Genomic DNA, 12134 nt, shown 5'->3' with positions numbered 1-12134 from the left:
CTCAATCTCACTAGAGGCAACCACCAATTTATTTTCACCACACATTAGTTTTGCTTGTTGTAGAATTAGCATGAATGGAATGACACAGCATGCATTCTTTGTGTAACTCTTCTTTCACTCAGCATGTTTTTCTGTATTCATCCATTTTATTGCATGTATAGGCAGTTTGTTCCTTTTTTGCTGAGTAGTATTCCATCACATGAACCTACCATACTTTGGTTATTTTTTCTCCTATTGATTGACACCTGGGCTGTTTCCAGATTTTTGGCTATCATGAATATAGCTGCTAAGAACATTCATGTACAAGTTTTTTTGTTTGTTTTTTGGGTTTTTTTTTTTTTTTTTTGCATATGTGGCCATATGTTTTTATTTCACTTGGGTAAATACTTAAAAATGAAATCACTGGATCATGTAGCAGGTATATGTTTAGGGTTTTTTTTTATTTCCAACTTTTATTTTAAGGTCAAGGGTACATGTCAGGATGTGTAGGTTTGTTACATAGATGTGTGCCATAGTGGTTTGCTGCACAGATCATTCCATCCTGTAGGTATTAAGCCCAGCAGGCATTATCTATTCTTCCCAATGCTCTCCCTCTCACTCCACACCCTGCAACAGGCCCCAGTGTGTATCGTTCCCCACCATGTGTCTGTGTGTTCTCATCATTCAGCTCCCACTTATAAGTGAGAACATGTGGTATTTGCTTTTCTGTTCCTGCATTAATTTGCTGAGGATAATGGCTTCTGGTTCCATCCAGGTCCCTGCAAAAGACATGATCTTGATCCTTTTTATGGCTGCATGTTATTCCTTGGTGTATATGTACCACATTTCCTTTATCAAGTCTGTTGTTGATGGGCATTTAGGTTGATTCCATGGTTGTGCTATTTTGCAATGAACATGCACATGTATCTTTATAACAGAATGATTTATATTCCTCTGGGTATATACCCAGTAATGAGAGTGCTGGGTCAGATGGTATTTCTTCCCCTAGGTCTTTAAGGAATCACCACACTGTCTTCCAAAATGATAGAACTAATTTACACTCCAACCAACAGTATAAAAGTGTTCATTTTTCTTCACAACCTTGCTATCATCTGTTGTTTTATGACCCTTAAGTAATAGCCATTCTGACTGGTGTGAGATGCTATCTCATTGTGGTTTTCATGTGCATTTCTCTAATGATCAGTGGTGTTGAGCTTTTGTTTTAAAAAATGTTCGTTGCCTACATAAATGTCTTCTTTTGAGAAGTGTCTGTCCATGTCCTTTACCCACTTTTTAATGGCGTTGTTTTTTTCCTGTAAATTTGTTTAAGTTCCTTGTAGACACTGGATATTATACTTTTGTCAGATGGATATATTGCAAAAATTTTTCTCCCATGCTGTAGGTTGTCTGTTCACTCTGATGATAGTTTCTTTTGCTGTACAGAAGCTTTTTAATTAGATTCCATTTGTCAATTTTTGCTTTTGTTGCTACTGCTTTTGGCATCTTTGTCATGAAATCTTTGCTTGTACCCATGTCCTGAATGGTATTGCCTAGATTTTCTTCTAGGGTTTTTATAGTTTGGGTTTTTACATTTAAGTCTTTAATCCATCTTGAGTTGATTTTTGTATATGGTATAAGGAGGGGCTCCAGTTTCAACTTTCTGCATATGGCTAGCCAGTTCTCCCCACACCATTTATTAAATAGGGACTCCTTTCCCCATTGCTTGTTTTTGTCACATGCACACACACACACACAAACATCCAAAAGCTTTTACCTCAGAATTTTAGCCATGAGATAGCAATACAAACTCACCATTGTATAAAGATAGCTGCATCCAAATTATTTCTAACAAAATTGGAACCTGTTCACATGGTTAAACTTTGTTTGCCCTGATAAGTAATTCAATGAAAGCTGTGGACCAAAAGCAAAGCAGTCTTCATGGTAGTTTTGATTGTAAAAACTTCTTTTTCATTTTTTTCTTCAGTTTCAGGCAAGTTTCCAGTATTGCCATTTCAGTTAGACCATAAATAATAAGTGTTATTTCAGCATCAACAACTTAATAACAGCAGATTCAAAGCTGGCAGAGAAGAAAATGAGGAAGATACAGAGCTTTAGAAGACTCTACTTAACTCTGTAGCAGCAGATTGACCATTTAAGCTCTAAATTTTCCTTACTGTGCACAAAACCAATATTGACCATTGCACTCAGGCATCCGTGGTGTCTTATTGAGGCCAGTGGGCATCACTGGCACCCTGTCTCAGGTAGTCTCCCATAGGTACCTTAACCTCATAATAGAGATTTCTTCCAATCCCCCAAAAGTGATCCCTTAACCTCACAGCCTCTGAATCGTCCTCCTTTTGGTAGAGCAGCCAAGGCCACCTTGTCTTTAGGGCCTCAGGGAGGAGGAAGGGGAGGAGGAGGAGGAGGGGAAGGAGGAGGAGAAGAAGAAAGAGGTACTTTTAAGAAGGGGAGAATCCAAGTTCCTCCAGTGCATGGAAACTGGCATGCAGGAGGTTTTCACAGGCATAAGAGAACAAACTCTAAGAGGAATAAACAGAAAGAAATAGAAAAGAACGCACACACATAAAAGACTTGCTGGCAGGTCATTTCCTGGTTCTGTAGTCTACACTGTCAACCCTTCAGTTCCTCTCTCACCTTTCTAAGGACAGTTTTCTTTAAATCAATGTAATAATAAATTTTGTCATGCTTTTGGCTCACCCTCACATAGTCACAACTTATTTATTTATTTATTTATTTATTATTTGAGACATAGTCTCACTCTATTGCCCAGGCTGGAGTGCAGTGGCACGATCTCAGCTCACTGCAACTTCCACCTCCTGGGTTCAAGCCATTCTCATGCCTCAACCTCCTGAGTAGCTAGGTCTACAAGCATGCGCCACCACACCCAGCTATTTTTTTTAAAAAATATTTTTAGTAGAGAGGGAGTTTCACCATGTTGATTAGGCTGGTCTCAAACTCTTGACCTCAGGTCATCTGCCTGCCTCAGCCTCCCAAAGTGCTGGGATTACAGGTGTGAGCCACCATGGCTGGCCGAGCCACTGTTCCCGGCCTCTTTAAATCAAAAGAGTAATAAATTTTGTCATGCTTTCAGCTCACCCTCACATAGTCACAGCTTAGTTTAATCTTTATGTAGACAAGATTCCTAAAATCTTAAAGATGGTGTGTTCGTCTGCTTGCTTTCTGATGACGCCCTACTCTGTAATGGAATAGCTTCTAATAAACTTGCCTTTTTCACTGTGCTCTGTGACTTACCTTGAATTCCTTCCTGTGCGAGATCCAAGAACCCTCTTTTGGGATTTGGATCAAGATCCTTTTCTGGCAATGCTTTCATTTGCCTGCTCTTTGTCCCACTCATCCTGGGCATATGGTCAGCCTCCCTGCCTCTCACTGCCTGGGGGAACCTTTAGTGGACTCACTGAGCAAGCTCGCCTCACTTGCCCATGGGTGAGCAGCCAGACGGGAAGCTTTGCTTGGTCATTCCTGGGCCTAGAGGACCGACCCACTGTCCAGCGGGGATCAGCCTCCAGCTTTGAAGTTTGGGCATGAGTGGGGCCAACCTGCAGCAGGGGCATCCAGCTTCGGGGGCTCCACTGTTCTGTCACTCCAGCCTGGGTGACAGAGTGAGACATCATCTCTAACAAAGTTAAAAAAGAAAAAGAAAAAGAAAAATTTGGAAGAAAATTCCACCAAGTTCCAAAATCCACAATTTAAATTTGCCATGTGTGCTGTGTACTGTCAAATCCACAAGAATGATGTGTAGGTACTGTACTAGGTAATGTAAGTAATCTAGAGATGAATTAAAGTATGCCTAAGCATGTGCATAGATTATATGCAAATACTATGCCATTTTACATGAGCCTTCAGTGTCCACAAAATTTGATATCCTGGGGGTTCTAAAACAAATCCCCCAGGAATACTGAGGGAAGCGTTACACACATACACATAAACATTCCTTCTACAAGTATAAAGAAACATTGGTGTGACACTTCGGATCAGTTACAGTGGTTACCTATGTTTTTGGGGTAAAATTTTGGTGAATGGTGCACACGTGGTGTGAGGAACGGTTTTCACTGACTACCGCGTATTTTCAAATTTTTGAAATTATCTAGTTTATTATTTTTTATTTAAACCACTTATCCTCAAGTTCTAAGTAACATATTAACTCTCCAAAACTTACGTAAGGCGTTAGTTTTTTTGTTTTTTTTGTTTTTGTTTTTTTGAGACGGAGTCTTGCTCTGTCGCCCAGGCTGGAGTGCAGTGACGCGATCTTGGCGCACTGCAACCTCCGCCTCCCGCGTTCAAGCAATTCTGCTGCCTCAGCCTCTCGAGTAGCTGGGGTTACAGGCGCCCACCACCAACAGAAGGCGTTAGTTTTAAGGAGGAAGGTCACAGGAGCGCCCTCCTTCGTCGCCGCCCTTCTCCTCGCAGTCCCAACCCTATCCTCGTGTCTCACAGGGCACTTGGCTGCGAGCGACTGTGGTTCCGCAGCCCCTGCACCGCAGAGCGCACGCGCAAGCCAGCCACGGCGCATGCGCTGCTGGTTTTGGTCGGGGAGTGGAGACGTTCAGTCAGGCAGTGGAGACGTTCAGTCAGGCCAGGGCGTGAGGCATGCGAGGTGAGTTCGCTGGGCCCCTGGGGCAGGAGAAAGGCCGGCGCGCGGGCAGCCCAGCCAGCGGCCTGGGCGGGGCTGGGGCCCCAGTGGACGTGAGGGCGCGAGAGGCATCCAGTGCAGGGCAGCGCGCGGCTTCGTGAGGGAGACTCCGCGCCGCGTCCTACTGGGGCCTTGTGGAAAAGCCACTCCAGAGGCGAGGGCTGCGTCTAACTGCCCTAAAATCACTGCCCCTGCAGGGAGGAACCCAGGACGGCCCTGCGCTGGTGGGCCCGGAACTCACCCCAAGGCTGGAGGCTGAGGCCTGAGAATCACTTGAGCCCAGGAGGCGGGGATTGCAGTGAGCCAAGATTGTGCCACTGCACTCCAGCCTGGGCGACTGAACGAGAGTCTGCCTCAAAAAAAAAAAAAAGAAAGAAAGAAAGAAAATAAAAAAAGAAACACCCCAATGGAAAGAAGCACAAAGGACGTGAACAATTTATAGTTGGCTAGTAAATCCGAAACAAAGAGAACGCCGTATTATTAATCAAAAGAAATGTAAAATTAAGGAATAAAATGATATATTTTTTTATTTTTTATTTTTTTTTTATTTTATTTTTTTTTTTTTGAGGCGGAGTCTCGCTCTGCCGCCCAGGCTGGAGTGCAGTAGCCGGGTCTCAGCTCACTGCAAGCTCCGCCTCCCGAGTTCCCGCCATTCTCCTGCCTCAGCCTCCCGAGTAGCTGGGACTACAGGCACCCGCCACCTCGCCCAGCTAGTTTTTTGTATTTTTTAGTAGAGACAGAGTTTCACCATGTTAGCCAGGATGGTCTCGATCTTCTGACCTCGTGATTCGCCCGTCTCGGCCTCCCAAAGTGCTGGGATTACAGGCTTGAGCCACCGCGCCTGGCCAAAATGATGTATTTTTAAATCTGGCTAATTGACAACAGATTTCGAGGGATGATAATATTCTTGATTGGCAGAACCAGTTACATAATTTGCAGGGCCTAGTGCAAAATGAAAATGTGGGGCTCCTTGTCCAAAAAATTGTGAAAAATTTCAAGAGTGACAGTAAAGCCTTAAACTAGGGCTGTGGGCTTTATAAGAGTGGGGCACTTGTGACTGCCCTAATTACAGGCCCATGAAGATGGCACTATTGGCTTGTAAGGTGGACTGAGACGTAATCTTACACATTGAGTTTGGAAGAAGTTGGTAGAAGCCGTTGAAAGGAAAATTTGGCCGATTGTGTCAAGAACTTTTAAAAACAGTTTATCCCTTTTGTCTGTGTAATTTGAGAACAAATACTTAGTTTCAGTGATGTTCATTATATTATGATTTATAATAATGGAAAACAAAAATAAATGCTTTCAAGTGGAAAAACAGTTAAATTATAGAAATAAAAGGTGTAAGTTTTAGTGGGGAGAAGGAAAGAAAAAAATGTTTCCTCCCAGTGGCATCTTTGTTCATAGTTTCTTAGAGTGAGTGTAGCCTTTATGGAAGGTATGTTTTATTTCTCTGATTACAGAAGAAATGAAGGTTTGTTGTAGAACATCTTGAAGCCAGAAAATAGTTTTGACAGAGAAAGTACAAAATCACCTGTAAAAATTACTTATAATATTACTGTTCGTACTTAACCCACTGGCGTAGTATTTTGGTTTACTGCCTTTTCTGTGCTTTATATGGTTAAGCATATATTGTTATGTACAGGTTTCCTTTTTCCACTGATACTATGACCTAGATAGATGTTTTCCTACTGCTGTAATACAGCTAAAAAATGTTTAGCGAGATATACATACGGAAAAGGGTACAAACCACAAATGTGTAGCTCGGTTTTCAGAAAGTGAATACACTGTGTCCACGTCATTCCTAGCTTTCCAGAAGCCCTCATGCCTGGTTCCAGTCATTACCACTCTTCCCCCAACAGCAGCCACTATTCTGAATTCTAATACTTTAGGTTTATTTTGCCTGTTTTTGACCTTCGTATAAATGGAATCATATAATATAGACCTTTTTTTTGAGTCTGGTTTCTTTCATTCAACAGCAACTTACATTCGTATTTTTTGTTTAGTGTTCCAGTATACAAATATATCAGCCTACTGTGGCTGTATCTCCTTGCCAACACTTGGTGTTGTCTGACTTTTTCATTTTGGATGTTTTGGAGGGTGTGTAGTGTTACCCTATTGGGGTTTTAATTCCTATATCTCTGATAACTAATGAAGTTTAGCCTTGTTTTATGTTGATTGGCTATTTATAGCTGTCATCTTTTGTGTAATACTTGCTCAGATCACCTCTACTCCACTGTCCAGTCATAACACTGCAGGCTAGTTGTAAGTCTCTACGTAATTTCTGCAGTTCCTGAGGTTTCTGTATCCTTTCAGCTGATACAACTCTGCCCACCATCTTCCACAGCATTGTGTACCAGAGCAGCCTGCCTTTAAGAGTAGCTCTGTCTTGTAAAGGGCCAAGGTGTAGAGATGCCGGATGTGACAGGAGTTTCGGATATCTTGAGGAATCCCTACATCTTTTGTATGCGTGGTCAAGAGAAGAAACTAGAAACGGAGGCACTGAAAGTTTCTCCTCAGAAGTTTGGGGATTTTCAGTACCTGTCAGTGAATAGGCCTTATGAAGCTGTGAGCCAAATCCAGGAGTTCAGTTTGCAATGGATGCAGCTGGAGCTCCTCAGTAAGGAGCAGATGATAGAGCAACTAGTGCTGGCACAGTTTCTGAGCACCCTGCCAGAGGAGATTTAGACATGGGTTAGGTCAAAACAACCCAAGAACAGCAAAGAGGCAGGAACCATGGTGGCAAACTTTATTCAGGCATGTGAGAAGGAGGAAGCAACTGGCTGCTTCTATTTATTGAATATCTGCTTTATGCCTGGCATATAATAGGAGCTGAATAGAAATTTGTTGAGTGAATGAATGAAAGAATGCATTTTATACATTCAGTCTGATCTGCCTAATCTCATGTGAGATGAAAGAAATTTGGGATTTGGGTTATTTTTAAATTTTTATTTTAAGTTCAGGGGTGCATTTGCAGGTTTATTACATGGGTATATTGGATGATGCTGAAATTTGGGCTTCTAATGATTCTGTCACCCAAGTAGTGAACATAGTACTGGATAGGCGGTTTTTCAACCTTTGCCCTCCTTCCTTCTTACCCCTTTTTGGAATTCTCTGTGTTTATTGTTCCCATCTTAGTGTCCATGTATACCCAATGTTTAGCTCCCACTTAAAAGTGGAAACACGTAGTATTTGGTTTTCTCTTTTTTTTTTTTTTGAGATGGAGTCTTGCTCTGTCACCCAGGGTAGACAGGGTAGAGTGCAGTGGCATGATCTGAGCTCACTGCAACCTCCACCTCCCGGGTTCAAGCAATTCTCCTGCCTAAGCCTCCTGAGTAGCTGGAATTACAGGCGCCCACCACCACACCTGGCTAATTTTTGTGTTTTTAGTAGAGACGAAGTTTCACCATGTTGGCCAGGCTGGTCTTGAACTCCTGACCTTGTGATCCACCCACCTCGGCCTCCCAAAATGCTGGAATTATAGGCGTGAGCCACCGCAGATTCTGTGTTAATTTGCTTAGGATAATGGCTTCAGCTGCAACCATATTGCTGCAGAGGACATGATTTCATTCCTTTTTATGCCTGTGTGGGTTTGGTTTTTGCTTTTAACATTTACTGTTTCTCTGAGTGTACCAGCTTTGTTCACCTTGCCTCACATTTCTTATCCAGTGTAAACCTTAGTTTCAACACAAAATAACACACACACACTACAAAAACAAATCTCCTGGGATTGCTTGTGGCATTAATATATTAAGTATAAATTTGGGAAAATTGGTCTTTACATTATTTAGTCTTTCTATTCAAGAACAAGAATGATTAGCTAAATTTTAGATGCAAGGGGGCATAAAATGTGGGAGATACAAAGACTGGAAGTCCAACTTCTGCCAAAATTTGACTGGTATCTTAGAAACTCAAGTTATTAGATTAGAGCTAAGGAGGTATTTCTAGAATGAGAGAAGAAAGTCACTGGGTCCTTATAGTCCTTTGAAAAAAGTAATACTAACCAAAAGCAAAGTATTGTTTGGGGCATATATATAGCAAGGGAAAAATGAATACAAACACCAGACCTCAGAGCATAGTTATCTCTAGCGGGAAGGCTGGAATATGGACATGAAAGAAGCACACAGGCAGATGTAAGTTATTGGGAATGTTCTAGTTTGGGGTTGGATAGTAAATTCACAGGCCTTAATTATACTTAGAAATATAAACAAATGGATTTAAAATAACCATGAGGGCCATGCATGGCTCAATAAAGATAGCATATCATTAACTAAGGATTATGATTAATCCCATTCTGTGCTCCCACATTACTTAAAAGAATTTTAAAAATGCTAACAGTGAACACTTGAGCACTTAGAATGTTTTAATGTATTATCACAGGTGTTCTTTCATGTTAATTCATTTTCTTCTATTAATAGCTCTGTGAAATAGGTATTACCTTCATTTCATAGACCAGGAACCAGAGGCATAAAGAGGTTGAGTAACTTGACCATGGTTCCACAACTTATAATAATAATTGGCAGTCAGGATTCAGACTTAGGCTGCTGGCTCCAGCATCTGTACTCTTAATCACGGTGTTACAGTGAGTGCCTCATATAGATATAGTGGATGTTGTCCCAGAGGCTAAAAACTTGGCCAGAGGCACTGAGCTATTGATGAAGCTAGAGTTCAGTGAGAAGGAAAGAGTTCCCTAGGGTACCAGAAATAAACAACAGATTAATGAAGGGTTTACCCAGAAAAGAATATATAGGCAAGGAAGGCCATCAAGGTTAAGGCTCCTGGAGGGAACGTGGTGGTTGTCTTTTAGATCAATGAGTGAGAAATATGTAGGAAAAGCTTAATCATAAGAGCTGCCATTTACCAAACAAAATACCTACTGTGTGCCTTACATATATAATGTTTAATTCTCACAAGAGCCCTTACAGGTATAGTATACTCCCCTTATCTGAGGGGCATACATTCTAACACACTTGAAAGTGTAGATAGTATCAAACCCTGCACATACTATGTCTTCTCCTCTACATACATACTTATGATGAAGTTGATTAATTAGGCACAGTAAGATATTAACAACAACTAGTTATAAAGTGGAACAATTATAACAGTAGGTTAGCATCACTACTCATGTGCTTTGGGGGCATTAGTAAGTAAAATAAGGGCTACGTGAACACAAGCACTGTGATACCATGACAGTTGATCTGATAACCAAGACAGCTAGTAAGTGACTAACAGGTAGGTAGTGTATACAGAGTGGATACACTGATGATTCGTGTCCCACGTGGGACAGAGCAGGAAAGTGTGAGATTGCATCACCAGAATGGCACACAATTTATAATATATGAATTGTTTATTTCTGGAATTTTCCATTCAATATTTTTGACCCCCAGTTGACCATGGGTAACTGAAACTGCAGAAAGCAAAACCTCAGATAAGTGGGGACTACTGTATAGGTATTGTCATTATTTCTGCTTTACAGTTGAGAGACAGAGGTTCTGTGGTGACCTTGATTGGACAGTGAGGCCCGAAATGACTGATGTGGAGGGAACTTTCACTTTATTTGGAAGGCATGGGAGCCATTGAAGCATTTAGAGCTGGGAAATAACCAGAGCTGTCTTTTGGAACTTGTTATATTGAGTTGAGAAATGATTTCTGTCTTTCTCACCATAGGAACTCTAGAGCTGCTGTTCCTTCCCATGGCAGGACAGGGTGGCATGAGGGTGGCTGGCCACTGTGTCTGTCAGTGCTGCCAGACAGGACTCAATTCCCTGGTTATTCCTCTCTCCCTTCTAGGTTTCCTTGCTCAGGACTCTGTCCCTGCAGAAAAGAAGAACACAGAGATGTTAGACAATCTGCCATCTGCTGGGCCCCAGGTGAGTCAGGCTTTCCTCTGACATGGTTATCAAATATGGGGATCTTATCTTCCTAATTTGTGGACTTCCTTATTTAATTAAACCACATCCTCATTTCCGTTCAGTTTTTATTTAAATATCACCTTACTGAGCCTTTTTTCTGAGTAATGTAACATTTGCTTATGATTCTTTTTTTTCTTATTTCTCCAAGAAAAGTCCTTCTGACTCTTTTATCCTCCTTCCTTGCTTTACTTTTCTCTGTTGTACTTATCACCATCCCACATACTATTTATTTAATATTTTTCCTCTTTCCCTGTCTTTTGAATTAATTGTTTACTTTTTTTAGTATTCTATTTTATTTTAAAAAACCCTTATGTGGTTTGCATTATTGTTGTACCCCTTTTTATATATGAGGGAGTGGAAGCAGAAAGGCTAGGTAATATGCTAAAGGTCACACAGCTGTTAAATAATACAATTGAGACATGAACCCAGGCAGTCTGGCTTTAGAGTCCACATTCATAAACCCTTAGTTATTGCTGCCTAATGTAGTGCTGTTACTCCAACTTAGGCTGGCCAGATTTAGCAAGTAAATATACACAATGCCCAAATTAAATTCGAATTTTAGATAAACTATGAATAAATTTTTAGCATAAGTATAAATAAATTTTTAGCATAAGTATGAAGTTTGAATTTCAGATAAACAATTTTTTGCATAAGTATGCAATGTTTAGGACATACTTACGTAAAAAACTGTTGTTTATCCAAACTCTTCCAAGCTAAAGGAGCATGTTGTAACCCAATGCAAGGAAGCTAAGAACCTTGAAAAAAGGTTAGAGGAATTGCTAACTATAATAACCAGTTTAGAGACAAACATAAATTACCTGATAGAGCTGAAAAACACAGCATGAGAACTTCATGAAGCATACGTAAGTATCAGTAGCAAATCGATCAAGCAGAAGAAAGGTTATCAGAGACTAGAGATCAACTTAATGAAATAAAGCATGAAAACAAGATTAGAGAAAAAAGAATGAAAAGGAATGAACAAAGCCTCCAAGAAATATGGGACTATGTGAAAAGACCAAACCTACGTTTGATTGGTGTACCTGAAAGTGATGGGGAGAATAAACCAAGTTGGAAAACACTCTTTAGGATGTTATCCAGGAGAACTTCCCCAACCTAGCAAGACAGGCCAACATTCAAATTCAGGAAATACAGCGAACAGCAAGCACAAAGATACTCCTTGAGAAGAGCAACTCCAAGACGCATAATTGTCAGATTCACCAAAGTTGAAATGAAGGAAAAATTGTTAAGGGCAGCCAGAGAGAAAGGTCGGGTTACCCACAAAGGGAAACCCATCAGACTAACGCAGATTTCTCTGCAGAAACCCTACAAGCCAGAAGAGAGTGGGGGGTCAATATTCAACATTCTTAAGGAAAATAATTCAGAACTCAGGATTAAGAAACTCACTCAAAACCGCACGACTATATGGAAACTGAATAATCTGCTCCCGAATGACTCAGTAAATAATGAAATTAAGGCAGAAATAAATAAGTTCTTTGAAACCGATGAGAACAAAGACACAATGTACCAGAATATCTGGGACACAGCTAAAGCAGTGTTTAGAGGGAAATTTATAG

At 40.9% G+C, this 12134-nt stretch overlaps 1 protein-coding gene and 1 long non-coding RNA gene across 5 annotated transcripts in view; one reads left to right on the top strand and one right to left on the bottom strand.

The window, feature by feature from the left end:
* LOC117091797 (paternally-expressed gene 3 protein) overlaps positions 1-12134 on the top strand; it is a 71749-nt gene that overhangs the window by 39408 nt on the left and 20207 nt on the right. For all 4 annotated transcript variants that reach the window (XM_033224595.1, XM_033224593.1, XM_033224594.1 and 1 more), the window contains one exon: positions 10439-10518. In XM_033224595.1, coding sequence (XP_033080486.1) covers positions 10439-10518 — 80 coding nt within the window. The remainder of the gene's footprint in view (positions 1-10438; positions 10519-12134) is intronic.
* LOC117091799 lies at positions 417-10469 on the bottom strand. Its single transcript, XR_004440525.1, has 3 exons — positions 10311-10469; positions 9087-9338; positions 417-2056 (listed from the first exon to the last, which is right to left on the bottom strand). It is a non-coding gene; the product is annotated as an uncharacterized LOC117091799 (long non-coding RNA).

Source organism: Trachypithecus francoisi, unplaced genomic scaffold, assembly GCF_009764315.1.
Source record: "Trachypithecus francoisi isolate TF-2019V2 unplaced genomic scaffold, Tfra_2.0 Lachesis_group12, whole genome shotgun sequence".
Taxonomy (NCBI): Eukaryota; Metazoa; Chordata; class Mammalia; order Primates; family Cercopithecidae; genus Trachypithecus; species Trachypithecus francoisi.
Note: the sequence above shows the minus strand (reverse complement) of the source record. Positions and strands in the feature narration are given on the sequence as shown.